The sequence below is a fragment of the Schistocerca americana genome, chromosome 1 (genome assembly GCF_021461395.2).
Source record: "Schistocerca americana isolate TAMUIC-IGC-003095 chromosome 1, iqSchAmer2.1, whole genome shotgun sequence".
NCBI lineage: Eukaryota > Metazoa > Arthropoda > Insecta > Orthoptera > Acrididae > Schistocerca > Schistocerca americana.
Window position 1 is genome coordinate 256,359,531 of NC_060119.1, and position 19,932 is coordinate 256,379,462.

General features: G+C 40.9%; 1 protein-coding gene across 2 annotated transcripts in view; it reads left to right on the forward strand.

Annotated features, from left to right (window-relative positions):
* LOC124563196 (ras-related protein Rab-37-like) overlaps window positions 1-19,932 on the forward strand; it is a 334,349-nt gene that overhangs the window by 301,094 nt on the left and 13,323 nt on the right. For both annotated transcript variants that reach the window (XM_047130964.1, XM_047130965.1), the window contains one exon: window positions 3,407-3,517. In XM_047130964.1, coding sequence (XP_046986920.1) covers window positions 3,407-3,517 — 111 coding nt within the window. The remainder of the gene's footprint in view (window positions 1-3,406; window positions 3,518-19,932) is intronic.

Sequence of the window (19,932 nt, forward strand, 5' to 3'; positions counted from 1 at the left end):
GAGCCCTATTCACCATAAAAGGCCAATGAGAAGATCTCCAAACAGATGGGACAGTGTCTTGAGAAAGGCCACCATATTGAATTGGCAACGAGAAACTCAAGATCGGCAGAAAAGGAAGAACCTGCAAGGATCCTATGTAGCACACCGATTCAGAGGCAACATTACCAAGTGATTAAATTTCAGTTGCCGCTGGCGATGATGATAATACACAGGGTGTCCCAGAAACTTTGCAACGAACTTTGAGGGGTCGTAGAGAGTGTCTTGAGGAACTAATCGAGGATAGGCACCCATGTCCGAATACGTCATCCAATGAGCATTGAAGTTAGAGACAACAGCGCCTACCGCTGGCCCACCCCTTCGGCAACAAACGTGACTTTGTACGCTGGTGGACCATAGGCGGAACTCCTGCAGTGTTGTTTGTTATTCAGTGATCACGACTGGTTGCCGCAATCGCCAGTGGAGAAGGTTGATCTAGCTGCTGAGTAGACAGACCTTGTCTCCTATGAAAGTGATGCTCTGTTGTGTCAGTGGATGGCAGTTTCGGACGCGGTTTTCCAGCTGTAATTTATTTTTATCCTCCATACCGAAAATCAGTGGGGGTTTTAGAGGGTCCTAGTATGTCTCTAGTATGCCCGTCGATCGCGTTTTGTTGCTGTTTTCAGTTCTGAGCGCACAGTGAGCACATAAAGCAGCCTAAAAAAAAGTCTCCCTAGCCAGGTATGAGGACCTGTTGAGAGATTTCGCCTGATGTAATGCCGCCCATGTAACATATCTGTCAAGCGTTTCCTTCTTCGGTGGAAAGTACAGGTGGCTGACGAGAAGTATCTGGAAGGTACAGATAACTGTTGCAAATGAAACGGTTTTCAATTTCACAGTGGTCTTCATTTCACGACCGATCGGACCTTACTTCTCGAATACCCCTCACATATTATTGTTCTGTGACGAGGGTATTGGAAAGGAAGTACAATACTACGAGAAGCGTCCAAGTCGGAGCGCCGACTGTAGAGAAGTAGCTGGAAGGAGCAGCTAACTGTTGCAAATAAAACGGTTTTCATTTTCACAGCGGACTCAGTTTCACTACCGACCGGACTTTACCTCTCGAACAACTCTCATACATTATTGTCGCCAACCTGCTTAGGGAGAAATGATCATTGTTACAAAATAAGAGAAACTGGAGCTCGTACAAAAACATATAAGTGTTCATTTTTCCCACACGCTGTTACAGAGTGGAACGGTAGAGAAATAGTCTGAAGGTTGTTCGGCGAACCCTCTGCCAGGCACTTTAGTGTGAATTGCAGAGAATTCATATAGATGTAGATGTAAATGCACTACCAACCATGTAATTTGCTAATATTATGTCTTGATTTTTTTAAAAGCATTTAGAAATGCTTCTTGATTTAATAAAAGCTGTTATAAATGCGATTTAATTTTATTTGTTTAAACGCTGATTAAAAATTATTTATTTTAATTCTTTTTAAAACAAGGATGTTCATTTTGAATACAAAATTTTGTTAGTTGTTATACGTTGTTGGGGTTATTGGTTGCTATGTGAGTTCTGAGAAAATTTGGGAAACAGCTGTGTGGGCGGTAGTCATGAAGTCTTAATTATCAGCACAACTTCTTCAGCTACTTCGATTTGCCTAATGCAGCTGTAATGTTTCTGCTAATGCTGGAAACGACATACTGGTTGATACACTTTATCAGGACGTGCACCATTTTGTTTTAGCTACTCTAGTGGCACGCTATGGTACTGTGATGTCTGGATTTCAATATGTATCAGGACTTCAGCTACTTCGATTTGCCTAATGCAGCTGTAATGTTTCTGCTAATGCTGGAAACGACATACTGGTTGATACACTTTATCAGGACGTGCACCATTTTGTTTTAGCTACTCTAGTGGCACGCTATGGTACTGTGATGTCGGGATTTCAATATGTATCAGGACTTCAGCTACTTCGATTTGCCTAATGCAGCTGTAACGTTTCTGCTAATGCTGGAAACGACACACTGGTTGATACACTTTATCAGGACGAGCACCATTTTGTTTTAGCTACTCTAGTGGCACGCTATGGTACTGTGATGTCGGGATTTCAATATGTATCAGGACTTCAGCTACTTCGATTTGCCTAATGCAGCTGTAATGTTTCTGCTAATGCTGGAAACGACATACTGGTTGATACACTTTATCAGGACGTGCACCATTTTGTTTTAGCTACTCTAGTGGCACGCTATGGTACTGTGATGTCGGGATTTCAATATGTATCAGGACTTCAGGCCGAAACTTGCAAATAAACACAAAGTTAATTAGCCTATGTATCTATATTTTTTTCGAGGCGATAATAAGATTTGGAAAAAGCATATTTGTGCCATCATTTGTACAACTGTATGTTTATTTTCTGCTAGTTTCGATTGTTACAATCATCTTCGTAGAAGAAAACTGTAAGGTACAATAAATAAATAAATAAATAAAATAAATGACCATAGAATTCACACAATCATCTTCGAATGTAAAGGAACTAGAGAAGGTCATTTTTAAAACAATAGTACCTATACAATTTATTTCAATAGATTAAACACACATTCCCATCACATATGGGCCAACCAAATGTAAAACTATATAATTGTCAGAATAGTGTATATTAACACAGTCCACATTATTAAACACATCGTACTTTGACATAATTACGGTAGTGCGCACTTGCTGATAACTCCACATTTAATGATTTACATAATTATCAACGGTACAGATACAATGTGATCATCAAAGAGATCAGGCTTAAACAAATACGTAATATAAACGTGCCTAAAAGATTACAAATGTTCTTTGGTCTAGTCAAAGTTTACAGTAACAGAAACCCAGAAATCATATGGCGTCCATTCTCTGAACAACATAAATATGTAACCCGTTATATTGTGATATATCGGCTTCAGTGATACAAAAATTAAAAGGAAGGTAGCCTACGGTATTTATCTGAACTAAATATTGCGAAAAAGGTCGATTTAAAGAACTACAATGGATTGTAACATTATGAACTTCATCTGCAATTATCAGACAGTATAATAGTTTTTAACAGTATGCTCGTTTCTTTTCTTTTTTTTACCTTACAGTTTTTTTCCTGTGAAGATCATTATAATAATCGAGACTGGCAGATAACAAATATACAACTACACAGCTGATGGTACAAATAGGCTTTTCCAAATTATTTAACAGCTGTAGGCAATTATCCACAAAAACTTCTGATAAATAAGATTTTACGACTAGCGCCATAGATGAATTGATTTTTTCATACAGTTGGAGTTGCCAACCCTCCCAGTTCCACCAAATTTATTTTCTGACAAGATAAGATAGAAAAAAAGCAATATAAAGATAGGGTGGTGTCTGATTTGATCTTTTGGTATGTTGCAGCACTCCTGCTGCTGTACGATGTGACGAACAAGACGAGCTTCGACAACATTCGGGCGTGGCTGGGCGAGATCCGCGAGTACGCCCAGGATGACGTCGTCATCATGCTGCTGGGTGAGTGAGTGCCCGCTTGCTATCCACATCGTCTCGGACACTTTGCATACAATGAGGATACACTCACAATGTTCCTTACCACACACCTCAATCTGTTTCAAAGTAGGCCCTACTTGTCACATAATGTATATATGAAGACTGAAGTGATAGATGAAGATTTGTAAAAAGGCCGGAATGCGTCACTTCAGTTTGCGCTTATATACATCATACATGTTTGAGACTTGAAATGTCTTTGGAACCATATAGTTTCAATTGACTTATTGTATAAGTTGCCAGCTGTTGTTACAGAAATACAGACAGGTTTTACCAAATTAAGCCACATTTGTTATCTAAGTAATGTATCCATATTCAACAACTACGAGTACGGTCCCCGTTCCTTACTGGTTTATAGTGAAATTACCTGAATATCCAGCATTACCTGGCTATGTCTTTACTCCAGTTTCATTGGTCCATCTTCTTGTTCTCCCTCTCCCTCTCCCTGTCCATCTTCTCCCTCTCTCTGTCGATCTCCTCCTTCCACTCTCTCTGACCATCTCTTCCTTCCATCTCTCTATATCCATCTCTCTCTCCCCGATATGTGGGGCCATTCTCACCTTCTCCCTCTCTCCCTGCCCATCCTTTTCTCGCCCCTTCTCTCTCTACGTGTTCACACCCTTATACGAGGTTACTTGTTCTTACATCCACAGTATTTCTTTCCAGATAGTAAGTAATATTTGTACCAAGTCTGGCTGAAATCGGCCCAGACGTTTAGGACGTCGCCCGCTGATGCACATGCCACATATATTAACGTAATTCACCCTCATGTATTTAATCTGTACCGTATATCTAAAGAATATCACCTTGCAGTTTCATCTTCATACTGCTCAATGGTCATGACGTAATATCTTCTGATCCATAAGTTGTACAATTCTATAATTTTGTAAGATACATCCAGTGATACACATTACTGGCCATTAAAATTGCTACACCACGAAGATGACGTGCTACAGACGCGAAATTTAACCGACGGGAAGAAGATGCTGTGATATACAAATGATTAGCTTTTCAGAGCATTCACACAAGGTTGGCGCCGGTAGCGACCCCTACAACGTGCTGACATGAGGAGAGTTTCCAACCGAATTCTCATACACAAACAGCAGTTGACCGGCGTTGCCTGGTGAAAAGTTGTCGTGATACCTCGTGTAAGGAGGAGAAATGCGTACCATCACGTTTCCGACTTTGATAAAGGTCGGATTGTAGCTTATCGCGATTGCTGTTTATCGTATCGCGACTTTGCTGCTCGCGTTGGTCGAGATCCAATGATTGTTAGCAGAATATGGAATCGCTGGGTTCAGGAGAGTAATACGGAACGCCGTGATGGATCCCAACGGCCTCGTATCACTAGCAGTCGAGATGACAGGCATCTTATCCGCATGGCTGTAACGGATCGTGCAGCGACGTCTCGATCTCTGAGTCAACAGATGGTGACGTTTGCAAGACAACAACCATCTGCACGAACAGTTCGACGACGTTTCCAGCAGGCTGGACTATCAGCTCGGAGACCATGGCTGCTGTTACCCTTGACGCTGCATCACAGACAGGAGCGCCTGCGATGGTGTACTCAACGACTGGGTGCACGAAGGGCCAAAGTCATTTTTTCGGATGAATCCAGGTTCTGTTTACAGCATCATGATGGTCGCATCCTTGTTTGGCGACATCGCGGTGAACGCACATTGGATTCGTGTATTCGTCATCGCCATACTGGCGTTTCATCCGGCGTGATGGTATGGGGTGCCATTGGTCACACGTCTCAGTCACCTCTTGTTCGCGTTGACGGCACTTTTAGCAGTGGACGTTATATTTCAGATGTGTTACGGCCCGTTACTCTACCCTTCTTTCGATCCCTGCGAAACACTACATTTCAGCAGGATAATGCGCGACCGCATGTTGCAGGTTCCTTACGGGCCTTTCTGAATCAAAAAAATGTTCGACTGCTGCCCTGGCCAGCGTATTCTCCAGATCTCTCATTAACTGAAAACGTCTGGTCAATGGTGGCCAAGCAACTGGTTCGTCACAATACGTCAGTCACTACTCTTGATGAACTGTGGTATCGTGTTGAAGTTGCATGGGCAGCTGTACCTGCACACGCCATCCAAGCTCTGACTCAATGCCCAGGCACATCAAGGCCGTTATTACGGCCAGAGGTGGCTGTTCTGGATACTGATTTCTCAGGATCTATGCACCCAAATTGCGTGAAAATGTACCCACATGTCAGTTCTAGTATAATATATCTGTCCAATGAATACCCGTTTATCATCTGCATTTCTTCTTGGTGTAGCAATTTTAATAACCAGTAATGAATGTGCATACTGCCCGCGAAATGTGTTGTGACTGTTGTTGGTAGTAATGAGGTAACAAATTAAAACTTCGCGCATAATCCAGCAGTTTTTCATGTACCTCAGTATTTATGATGTCATATCTCCTGAACTATGTGTCGTAAAATAGTATAGTTTTGTAGGTGCTGCCTGAAAAAAGTGTTATGGATATAATTGTTGGTAAAGAAGTAATGAATTAAAAGGTTATGCTAAAACAGTTGTGTTTCTCCATGAACAGCGAAAAAGTAGTATGCAATAAATATTTTTTTTTTCCTTTCTTCATTTTGTAGAGGGTGTGAGTGAGAAGAATTTTCGCAAAGGTTCGAAATTATCTGTAAAGTTTCTTGCAGGGCACTAAGTGTTTTCATTCTCAAACAGTGAATGAACACAGTCTGGCTATTTGTGCATCATCAACTACGCTCGTTTTTCACCCCCACCTTCGATTTTTGTAGGAGTAGGTGGTTTTTGGATCTATAGCGGTGCTTTCCAGAGAGAAAGTGAAATGTTTATCAAGTCTGATTGACATCGATCCAGTGGTTTAGGCGGAGTTGCGGAACATACAAACACTGATGAGCCAAAACATTATGACCACCTGCTTAATAGCTTGTTTGTCCATCTTTGAAATGAAATGGATCACTGATTCCAAGTGTCAGGGCTCTGACAGTTTGTAGGTAGGTTTTTGGAGGTATGTGGAATAAGATGTCTTTGCACATGTTTGTAATTTGCGTAAATATCGGGCTGCTGATTTGTGTATGCGGTGATTGTGCCCAAAAGCGATCCAGATGGGTTTCCATAGGATTTATATAAGACGAATTTGGTCTCTAAGACATCAACGTGAGTTAACTACAATGCTGCTCAAAACACTGTAGCATGGTACTGACTCCGAGACACAGACAGTTATACTGCTGGAAGATGATACTGCTGTCGGTAAAGACATCAAGCATGAAGGGATGCAGGTAATTTGCAGCTGTCAGCCCGTCTTTGAATACTACTACAGGTCCCGCACAAGCGCAGGAGAATGTCTCCCATAGCATAATACTGCTCCCACCAGCCTGCATCTGTGGCACGCTGCACGTTTCGACACACTGTTCTCCTCAATGACAGCATTTGTGCAGATGACCAGCGACCTAACGTAGCAAAAATGTGATTCACTTGAAGAGCCAACATGTTTCCATTGATAGACACTTGAATTCCTATGGTCCCCTGCAGACTGCAATTGTAACAGAATGTTATTGGATCAACACGTGAACACGTAGAGGTGGCGTGCTGCAGAGCTCCACGTTCAACAATGTACGATGTGCTCCAAAACACTTGTGCAAGCACCAGCATTGTGCTGTTTCAGCAGAGATGCCACAAATCACCATCTATCCAGACAAGCCTCCGAACCACATATTCTGTGAGGAGTCGTTGGCATCCAACAATTTAGTGCCCAGTGGTAGTTTCACTGTCCTTTATCTCCTTCTGTCGGTGCTAATGCCAATAGCACATGAAAATTCGACCAGCTTCAGCACTTTTGAGATACTCTTTCACAGGCTCTGCGTAGTAATAGGGCCTAGTCCACCCTTCGTAAAAGTTGCTTGTCTCAATGGATTTCCCCATTTGCAGTCAATATCTTCGCTAGAGCTACTCCCTGCCCATGTCTGCTCTACTTACGTACTCTTGTTACATCATGCCCGCAACACCACCAAGTGGTATCCAAAGTCGCGATGGGCAGCCATCATAATGTTTTCGCTTATTGGTGCATGTATGTGCATACATACACGTTTATAATGTGTATGGGTAAACATTATTCTTAGTTTTGATACAAAGACTGTGAAGTTTGCTTACAGATTAATCAGTGCAAACAGAAAGTAAATATGCCACTTCATCAAAAACTAATAAATGTGAATTACAAGGCAAGACAAAAATTATGACTGCACTCATTCTCATCATACAATGCTTGACAGTTGCTGAGGAACAGAGACAATGTTGGACAGAAATAATTACAGGCAATGATGAACGACACAAAACACAGTACATATGTAGTAGAGGTGGAGTGGTATATTTGTAATGAAAAATGGTACAAGTATACAGAGGACAGAATGGAGACACCTCTGTGTGAATTCAGGATAGCTGCTAGCAGCCTGAGAAGCATCTACAAAGTAAAACATTATAAAAGTTCAGGCATGATTTCTCAATATTTACAAGCTGTCATTCTTCCACAGTAGCCTTGGCTGCCACTCATTCAGCTGCGTGTTGGATTCTAGCTGCTGTCTGTCAAGTCAGCTCAGTGGTTACATACCAGGAGAAGATATCATGACTGTGCACTGCAGTGGGTTGCTCACGAGCAGAGGCAGCCATTGTCCAGCTGTTGGAGTGTCCTTGTTCCTACTCCAAATTCTACAATGACTCTTGATGACCCAGCCATGATGTACCTGGTGTCTTCAGTCATGTGGTAGGTTTCAGAACACAACGGCACCTGAGTATTGAACAGGAATGTGAACCCCAAGAGGCCCTGTTGCTGGCTTCCATGTTGGACCCCAATGCTGGCAGCACCCTGTAATGTGGTATTGTCAGAAGGCAATCAATTCTTCCACCAGTAGATGGTAGCTGGCGGGTCGCATAAAGTTCATCAGGTGAAGGAGATCATCTCACATGTTTGGAAAGTTCTTAGATTGTGCTGGAGAATCTAGGACATAGATTTTCTGGAGCATCGTAATCGTGGAATTGAGTGCTATTACTGTGAGTCCCACCGATTCCAGTGATCAGCTCATGACAAGAGCTGGAGAGCTGGGGTATTTAAAGCTAGGATGAGGCTATGACTCAAGACTTGGTTTGTAATGACTGCATGTGTCCTTATTCTGCTGTCCTCACTTAACAGGCTGTTAACTGTTGTGTAGGTTCCTTGCGATGTGCTCTTGTGAAAGAGATAGAGTTTCTTGCAACATGTCTTACAAGCTAATGATTATGCCTATCTTGCTTCCTTCGGTTTTTTGTCACAGTCTCATTTCTGCTGAATGCTTATCCTTAATCGACAGATGGCGTCATAATGTGTCAACGTATTGGTCTGCTTCCTGCTTCTGCCTTTGTCTCTGGCATTATTTGAGTTTGTCTGTGGCAATGTAAACGAGTTTTAACCCTCAAACAGGTGTGCCTATGTATAAAATTCGCCAACCACAGATAAAATTGTCTTGTTACTTTACAACTGCAAGCCCATACATATTCATTCATTATTGCTTTAGCTAACCCAGTGATACGTTGTGTTGTCATACATCCAAGTGAGCAGCTGAAATATAAAGTACACTGTATGCTACATGAGGAAAATATACAATCTCTGTGAGATAATGGCCCAGATTTCAAGTCGGTAGCACAACCCCTCATCAAGCTAGTTGTATACAAGATAATTATCAATCTAATAAGTGAATGCAACTGCACTGTTTAGTGCTTCAGTCTGACATTAGTGTTGGGTAAGACTCATACACAGCCTCAGAGTGATATAATAAAAAGTTTATTTCATTATTTTTTAAGTAAACAGTGATTTATCTCATATAATGTAAGTTTATTTTATCATTGTTTAATGAAACTAAGATTAATCTGTGATTTTGCTCATTCATGTTTACCTTGGTAACATGACAACAGTTATTCTTTAAATGACTACAAAGTGTGCCACGCAGCTGCTCATGTTACAAAAGTAGGCATGCTCACTAAAGGGTTAGTAAAAATTTTCTCATTTCTACCTCTTACTATTCTGTACTGTAACACATTCCCTCCTCTCAAAAAAATTTGTTCCAAATTTTCCCTTTCTTTCACTTATTACTAATTTTTCTATATCTGTCTTGTACTTAAAAGAAAAAAGTTACTCTACAATTGTTTTCTGGGTTGCTTCTCAGCCTAACCCTTGAATCTTTGTTACCTAACTAATCTACTTTATCATTATGTCCTGTTTGCATACACTATTTACACTTTCTACTTATACTACCTATTACTAGTTCATATCCATTTCACAGATATGTGATGGATAGTTGACTCCACTGAGTGAGATATCTTATGCTTTGTACAAAAGTAACATGCACAAATGAACATTAGAACCATGATTATTCTTGTCATTGAAACACGAAAATAATTATAGTTTGTCTACATTTCTGATGATATTATATCAAGTGTTGCATTATTTTATTGACTAAAATTTGTCCTTTTTCTGAAGTTAATTATTCATCTACTGATTGTAGTAAATTGTAATCTAAGGTATCATGAATAAAAGTTATGTTTTGTTTAGATAGGTAATATGTGTGGTGGTTCATCTGCCCAATACTATATGCATTGACCATGTACACGTTGTTGTGCCCGAGTTGGTAGCTGTAAGATGAAAATTGTCCTCCTGCTGTTTAGCATCTAGTTCAATTATGAGATTTTCACTCTGCCAGGAAGTTTCATCTAGTTCAATTAATCGACAATCTATTGTCCTGCACTCAAAGTTTCAGTATCCTATTTGGTTTACCATTTTTATATCAAGTGGTAATTAGCATTTCAGGTGTAAATATCAAGTAAATCCAGGGATCTCCAGTTTAGTGGTATTTTGGGCAAATAACAATATTTTCCCTAACACAATCTTTTGAATCTGCTTCAGACAGAATGACATGAATGTCTCTCCATCTAGAAACTAATAATCCTTCATGAGTTTGTGTCTGTATCCATTTCCCATGTATATTCCATTTAATCAGATCAGGAAGACAATGGCCTTGCCATGTTAGTAACACCAGTTCCCACCCAATCACCAAAGTTAAGCAACATTGGGTTCAAATGGTTCAAATGGCTCTAAGCACTATGGGACTTAACATCTGAGGTCATCAGTCCCCTACACTTAGAACTACTTAAACCTAACTAACCTAGGGACATCACAAACATCCATGCCTGAGGCAAGATTCGAACCTGCGACTGTAGCAGCAGTGTGGTTGAAGACTGAAGTGCATAGAGCTGCTTGACTACAGCAGCCAGCTCAACTTTGGGCCTGGGTAGTACTTTAATGGGTGACAGTTTGGCAAAACCAGATGCTGTTGTGTTTAATAACATGCAAGTCACTGAAGTGGCAAGAAGTAGAAAGACTTGCACCAAACCATGGTGCCACATGACATATTTATTTGTTGGATATGGATGTACTATGTAACACTGCCATTGCGCGTTTCTGCCTACTACTGAAAACTGAATTTTTATATACAATCCAACTTGATCAGTACTCACCCTTACATCAGATATGTGATATAATAAAGCTATATTCTTACTGGTTATCTTCATTATATGTTGTGTGCCAGGTACAAGCTACCAAATGGAAAGTCAGAATTAATTACAACTCAGAAGATTTATTCTGAAAACAAAGTGAAACAAAAAGTGCAATCATTCATGTCCAGGTCCATAGCTAAAGATCATCTTCTGTAAACACTATCACAGTAACAGTTTTGGGACTGAGAGGATACCCACTCCATACTACAGGAGGCCCACCAGATGACTCCCCTTCCAGGTTGCGATGATGCGACTTAAGCACATGGGGCTGCAACCTAATTAGCCCCCTCGACTCCAGCAGTATGACTGCTGCATTCTTGTGGTGCCCCCATTGTGACCACTTTGAAGTATGCCATGCTGCTGCCTTTGGAGCATTGCCACATAGAGCTCGAGAAGGTGGTGATCGCATCTTATGTGCACTGACCACACTGTATGAATGCATGGCACAACATTATCCAATGTATTAGCATTCATGGTACTTTTTCTGTTAACTGTTGCAACTGGAGGAACACATAGAAAATGTTGTGGGGAAGGCTGACCAAAGACTGCATTTTATTGGCAGGACACTTAGAAAATGTAACAGATCTACTAAGGAGACTGCCTACACTACACTTGCTCATCCTCTCTTAAAATACTGCTGCACGGTGTGGGATACTTACCGGAAAGGACTGACAGAGTACGTTGAAAAAGTTCAGAGAAGGGAAGCATGCCTTGTATTATCACAAAATATGGGAGAGAGTGTCACAGAAATGATACAGGATTTGGACCTTTTAAGAAAGGCATTTTTCTTTGCGACAGAATCTTCTCACGAAATTCCAATCACCAACTTTCTCCTCCAAATGCAAAAATATTTTGTTGACATTGATCTGCAGAGGGAGAAACAATCACCACAACAAAATAAGGGAAATCAGAGCTCGAACAAAAAGATATAGGTGTTCATTCTTTACGAGTGCTTTACAAGATTGGAATGATAGAGAATTGTGAAGGTGGTTCAATGAACCCTCTGCCAGGCATTTAAATGTGATTTGCAGAGTATCCATGTAGATGTAGATGTAGATGAGTCTTCATTCCTCATATGAGAGTTTTAATTCCCAAGAGAAATGGAATGATCATCAATCCTCTCCCCAATAAGAACAGAACACGAGAAGTGAACAAAATTAAGACTAACCCCCCCTGCCCCCTACCCAATGTTGAAGGAATCTGTGGCAATGCATCAGTCTGACCTGCAGAAAGTTTGACTCCACTTACATGCACTATGGAATCTGAGTCAGTAACTGTAATTATACATTGACTGATTAAGTCATTACAATAGCTTGATGATATTTCATTTAAAACTTTTTTGTTTTGCACTTTGGAGCGTATGGATAAGCTAGTAATACCCATTGTCTTATTTTCTATTCTAGCAGTTTACTTGTCTGTTGTGCAATATGTTCTTGCTTCTGTAAAGCTTTTGTGCTGGCCAACTGTATTCTTTGCCAAATTTCTCTCAATTTTTTTCGCAAAATTTTTCACTAGTTAACCCTGGTGTCCCAGTTTAGGTTGAACTAAATCACATGGTGGCAGCATTTTTTGCTCATATATTACCTCATATGGCTTAGAACTACGTGCGCTGATGACAAAATGTAAATGTATTCCCCAATTGGAATGCTGTGTATTTAAATAATGGCTTAATATTCCTGAAAAAGGGTGATGAACACTTCTGTCCATCCATTTGTTTGAGGATGGAATGACCTGGTACGTAACTTCTTAATTTTCAATAAGTGACATAAACATGATAAGATGTGGTTATGTGCTTGACATATTACTTCCATTCTCAGCACTGCAGGGACTGCAATATGAGATCTACAGTTTGTAGATCTGCATAGCAAGCCTTCTTGCTTTTCTATTGAGGTTGTATTCAAGACAACTGACACTCACTATCAGCTGACTGTCCCTTTATTGAATCTGCCTGAATTCCGTCTGCTACTTGTAAAACTGCTATCTTCCTAGTGAAAACTTACACCTTTTCATAGCAACTTAATTAATGGCTGTGCACAGAATCTGTTCATGAACTTTTGATAATAATTGCATAATCCAATAATGGCTGCTTTTGTTTAGTAGTTTGTGGCACCAGAAAATCACATGCAGCAGAATTACACTGAGACTCTGTCCTCACTCTCTCTTGAGTGATATGTCCAAGATAACTTAGTTGTGTCTGAGCAAAATGGCTTTTCTTCACGCTAAGTGTACAGAAGTGTACAGTGTGCTGCTCTTAATCTCTAAATAGTTCATCCAACCATTTGACATTATCTTCCATAGTTCTCAAATACATAATAATATTGTCAAGATATATCATACAGATTCTTGGTTTTAATTCATGAAGTATCCCATCGAATAGGTGTTTGAATGTAGCTGGAGCATTTTACAGTCCAAATGGCATTCTTCAGTATCGGTAATAACCTTAAGATGTTGTGAAAGCTGTTCCAGGTGTATCTTTGGAAAACACTTCCAGCTGGTGATAACAACTTTTAAGATCAATTGTTGAAGAATATTTACATCTTTCTAAGTTGTCTAATGTAGCTGTGTTGTTTGGGATTGTATATGCATCTGTTGTGGTTCATGTGTTCAAGTAATGGTAGTCATAAAGAAGTTGAAATTTTCAAGTGCTGTCAGGTGACTTCTTGAGTAGAATAACAGTATTTACTGAGCACAGGCTCATGGAATTGTTGATCTATAAATCCATTTACTAGTGTCTGTAGGTGTTTCACTAATCTGTATGGTTTCCTCTATGCTGGTGGAGTATCGCATGTTCGTGTGAAGTGCTGTGTGATAAAAGCTGCTGGTAGTGGACCATCTGAACTGTTGTTGTTGTTCTGGTCTTCAGTCCTGAGACTGGTTTGATGCAGCTCTCCATGCTACTCTATCCTGTGCAAGCTTCTTCATCTCCCAGTACTTACTGCATCCTACATCCTTCTGAATCTGCTTAGTCTATTCATCTTTTGGTCTCCCTCTAAGATTTTTACCCTCCACGCTGCCCTCCAATGCTAAATTTGTGGTCCCTTGATGCCCCAGAACATGTCCTACCAACCAGTCCCTTTGTCTTGTCAATTTGTGCCACAAACCCCTCTTCTCCCCAATTCTATTCAATACCTCCTCATGAGTGATGTGATCTACCCATCTAATCTTCAACATTCTTCTGTAGCACTGCATTTTGAAAGCTTCTATTCTCTTCTTGTCCAAACTATTTATCGTCCATGTTTCACTTCCATACATGGCTACACTCCATACAAATACTTTCAGAAATGACTTCCTGACACTTAAATCTATACTCGATGTTAACAAATTTCTCTTCTTCAGAACCGCTTTCCTTGCCATTGCCAATCTACATTTTATATCCTCTCTACTTCAAATCAGTTATTTTGCTCCCCAAATAGCAAAACTCCTTTACTACTTTAAGTGTCTCATTTCCTAATTTAATTCCCTCAGCATCACCCGGCTTAATTCGACTACATTCCATTATCCTCGTTTTGCTTTTGTTGATGTTCATCTTATATCTTCCTTTCGAGACACTGTCCATTCCGTTCAACTGCTCTTCCAAGTCCTTTGCTGCCTCTGACAGAATTACAATGTTATCAGCAAACCTCAAAGTTTTTATTTCTTCTCAATGGATTTTAATTCCTACTCTGAATGTTTCTTTTGTTTCCTTTACTGCTTGTTCAATATACAGATTGAATAACATCGGGGAGAGGCTATAACCCTGCCCCACTCCCTTCCCAACTGCTGCTTCCCTTTCATGCCCCTCGACTCTTATAACTGTCATCTGGTTTCTGTACAAATTGTAAATAGCCTTTCACTCCCTGTATTTTACCCCTGCCACCTTTAGAATTTGAAAGAGGGTATTCCAGTCAACATTGTCAAAAGCTTTCTCTAAGTCTACAAATGCTAGAAACGTAGGTTTGCCTTTCCTTAATCTTTCTTCTAAGATAAGTCGTAAGGTCGGTATTGCCTAATGGGTTCCATCATTTCTACGGAATCCAAACTAATCATCCCCGAGGTCAGCTTCTACCAGTTTTTCCATTCGTCTGTAAAGAATTCGCATTAATATTTTGCAGCTGTGACTTATTAAACTGATAGTTCGGTAGTTTTCACATTTTTCAACATCTGCTTTCTTTGGGGTTGGAATTATTAAATTCTTCTTGAAGTCTGAGGGTATTTCACCTGTCTCGTACATCTTGCTCACCAGATGGTAGAGTTTTGTCAGAACTGGCTCTCCCAAGGCCATCAGTAGTTCTAATGAAATGTTGTCTACTCCCAGGGCCTTGTTTCGACTCAGGTCTTTCAGTGCTCTGTCAAAATCTTCATGCAGTATCCTATCTCCCATTTCATCTTCATCTACATCCTCTTCCATTTCTGTAATATTGTCCTCAAGTACATCGCCCTTGTATAGACGCTCCTTATACTCCATCCACCTTCCTGCTTTCCCTTCTTTGCTTAAAAGTGGGTTTCCATCTGAGCTCTTGATATTCATACAAGTGGCTCTCTTTTCTCCAAAGGTCTCTTTCATTTTCCTGTAGGCAGTATCTATCTTACCCCTAGTGAGATAAGCCTCTACATCGTTACATTTGTCCTCTAGCCATCCGTGTTTAACCAATTTGTACTTCCTGTCGATCTCATTTTTGAGACGTTTGCATTCCTTTTTGCTTGCTTCATTTACTGCATTTTTACATTTTCTCCTTTCATCAATTAAATTCAATATTTCTTCTGTTACCCAAGGATTTCTACTAGCCCTCGTCTATTTACCTACTTGATCCTCTGCTGCCTTCACTACTCCATCCCTCAAAGCTACCCATTTTTCTTCTACTGTATTTCTTTCCCCCATTCCTATCAATTGTTCCTGTATGCTCTCCCTGAAACTCTGTACAACCTCTGGTTTAGTAAGTTTATCCAGGTCCCATCTCCTTAAATTTCCACCTTTTGCAGTTTCTTCAGCTTTAATGTACAGTTCATAACCAATAGCATGTGGTCAGAGTCCACATCTGCCCCTGGAAATGTCTTACAATTTCAAACCTGGTTCCTAAATCTCTGTCTTACCATTATATAATCTATCTGATACCTTCTAGTATATCCAGGATTCTTCCATGTATACAGCCTTCTTTTATGATTCTTGAACCAAGTGTTAGCTGTGATTAAGTTATGCTCTGTGCAAAGTTCTACCAGACGGCTTCCTCTTTCATTCCTTATCCCCAATTCATATTCACCTATTATGTTTCCTTCTCTCCCTTTTCCTACTCTCAAATTCCTGTCACCCATGGCTATTAAATTTTCGTCTCCCTTCACTACCTGAATAATTTCGTTTATCTCATCATACATTTATAGCTGTTGGGCTCACTGGAAACAAGTTCCCACTAAATTCAGCTGTGTACTGTGCAAAATTAATTTTTGCATACCTATCCAGAAAGTCAAGTCTGAGAATCACAGAATGCCCTTTTCCCACAGTTTGCAACACTTACATATGCTCATTCCTAGGAATGCAACTAGATAAAAATCTATCATGGGATCACATATACAGTGCATTGGAAATAAGTTAAATAGCCTAGCATTTGCAATGAGAATATTGTACAATGCTACCAGTATGAGCATAAGAAAAGTAGTATTTAACAGCTACTTTGAGTCAGTAATGAGGTATGGAATTGTATTTTGGGGTAACTCAAATCACATGTGTTGAATACGAAAACTTCAGAAAACCACCACTAGAAATATGCACAATGTAGGGAAAAGAAAATTGTGTTGCCCACCAGCCTCGCACGCTGGGGGTCAAAGGTCAAATTGATAAGAACTTTAACGTGGAACATGCTGTTCTCGCTCTATGCCTACAGCTTCTAGATGTACTCTTGTCCGTTTTTAAGCTACGCTACAGATCACTTTATTTATGAAAATACAAAGTACAGTCTCCAACAAATTTTACATATTCACATACACCTTTGCCTTTAATCCAAATGAATACAGACTCATTTACAGATATTTTACGTCTACTACGGGTGTAGAGGGATAGTGGGGAAGGTGACATATACACAGATTTTCCAAAGTCTTTATTTGCCAGTTCACCAATATGATAGGTACGGTAGGCAATAATGTCTCTGTCTACAAAACTTTCCAGGCCAGGCATGTTGGGAACTCCTGTACCACCTCGTACAATAGCTACAGTCAACCATCCGTTGCCATGGGTAAAGGAATCATTGATGTCAATGCTGAAGTTCAGTCTGCAACCATGATTTATGAACTCATATAGTGTCCCCCCCTCCCAATGGAGTATCATATTACATGGGATAAAATGAATTCATAAATCAGTGAATATACACTCCTGGAAATTGAAATAAGAACACCGTGAATTCCTGGGGTCAAATACATCACATGATCACACTGACAGAACCACAGACACATAGACACAGGCAACAGAGCTTGCACAATGTCGGCACTAGTTCAGTGTATATCCACCTATCGCAGCAATGCAGGCTGCTATTCTCCCATGGAGACAATCGTAGAGATGCTGGATGTAGTCCTGTGGAACGGCTTGCCATGCCATTTCCACCTGGCGCCTCAGTTGGACCAGCGTTCGTGCTGGACATGCAGACCGCGTGAGGCGACGCTTCATCCAGTCCCAAACATGCTCAATGGGGGACAGATCCGGAGATCTTGCTGGCCAGGGTAGTTGACTTACACCTTCTAGAGCACGTTGGGTGGCACGGGATACATGCGGACGTGCATTGTCCTGTTGGAACAGCAAGTTCCCTTGATGGTCTAGGAATGGTAGAACGATGGGTTCGATGACGGTTTGGATGTACCGTGCACTATTCAGTGTCCCCTCGGCGATCACCAGTGGTTTATGGCCGGTGTAGGAGATCGCTCCCCACACCATGATTCCGGGTGTTGGCCCTGTGTGCCTTGGTCGTATGCAGTCCTGATTGTGGCGCTCACCTGCACGGCGCCAAACACGCATACGACCATCATTGGCACCAAGGCAGAAGCGACTCTCATCGCTGAAGACGACATGTCTCCATTCGTCCCTCCATTCACGCCTGTCGCGACACCACTGGAGGCGGGCTGCACGTTGTTGGGGCGTGAGCGGAAGACGGCCTAACGGTGTGCGGGACCGTAGCCCAGCTTCATGGAGACGGTTGTGAATGGTTCTCGCCGATACCCCAGGAGCAACAGTGTCCCTAATTTGCTGGGAAGTGGCGGTGCGGTCCCCTACGGCACTGCGTAGGATCCTACGGTCTTGGCGTGCATCCGTGCGTCGCTGCGGTCCGGTCCCAGGTTGACGGGCACGTGCACTTTCTGCCGACGACTGGCGACAACATCGATGTACTGTGGAGACCTCACGCCCCACGTGTTGAGCAATTCGGCGGTACGTCCACCCGGCCTCCCGCGTGCCCACTATACGCCCTCGCTCAAAGTCCGTCAACTGCACATACGGTTCACGTCCACGCTGTCGCGGCATGCTACCAGTGTTAAAGACTGCGATGGAGCTCCGTATGCCACGGCAAACTGGCTGACACTGACGGCGGCGGTGCACAAATGCTGCGCAGCTAGCGCCATTCGACGGCCAACACCGCGGTTCCTGGTGTGTCCGCTGTGCCGTGCGTGTGATCATTGCTTGTACAGCCCTCTCGCAGTGTCCGGAGCAAGTATGGTGGGTCTGACACACCGGTGTCAATGTGTTCTTTTTTCCATTTCCAGGAGTGTAGTACTCCAACAGATTCAATCTTTTTTTAAATTATTAAGTAGCAATATAGGTTGTAATGTATTTCAAACACATTTTAACAAAAGAATAAGAGCAGCAAATAGCTTACTATCTAAACCAATAAATATCATTTAACTTAAAATGGGCATCTTATTATTTAATAATATGCATATTTTTACCCTGAACTCCAAAACAGTTATCAAAAACTACTTTAAGCAACACCACGTTTTACCAGTTTGTCAGTGGAGGACACCAACTCTCCTTTTGTTAAGCGATATTCCATTCCCCCAAAGCCCTTCCCCCCATTAGACCCCTGCTTGACCGACTTCTAGAATTGCCTCTGTCACCCACTCCTAAAAAATCTAAGTATATTAAGTGTTCCCTCACTATGCATATATGAGCTGATTATCTTTGTACACAGTAACCCTAATTTATTTGTAGCAAATCATTTTCAACATGAGTATAACACCAGAAATCAAAATAATTTTATGTTGCCCACCCATTGCTTAAAACTTTATGCTCAAACTCCACATTATATGGGTATGAAAATTTATAACAAAGTGAAAGGAAGAGAATTGCTCATCATAAATTTAGAAACACTTAAAAATCCTTGTATGATAAATTAGTGCAGAAATGTTACTACTCAGTAGAAGAATTCATAAACGACAACCTGAAAATTTGAGCAGGAGAGAGCAAGTACTTAGGACTGTTAATCTTTAAAAGTTTGTTACTTCAAATAAAAATTATTAATTGCTTAATTAAGTAATTATTCAGTACTGTATATTATATTACTGGTATTATCTGGAATATTGTAAACCAGTTTTTGTGTTTTGACGAGTCTCCTGCACTTTAAGTCAATGGCTTGAAATTTTGTGTTATGAGACAATAAACTTCTATTCTGTTTTGTTCTATTCTATTCTATTCTATTTATGGTGAAGCACAAACAGCTTCAGAAGAAAACGTTAGTCGTATATAGAACTGCAACATTGAGGTGTTGCCTAAAGTTATGTATAAAATCGTGTTATGTTATTGATCAAGACAGGTGTGCAGAGCAGCTGTGCCAAGTGCTGGCTGGCTACACGAAA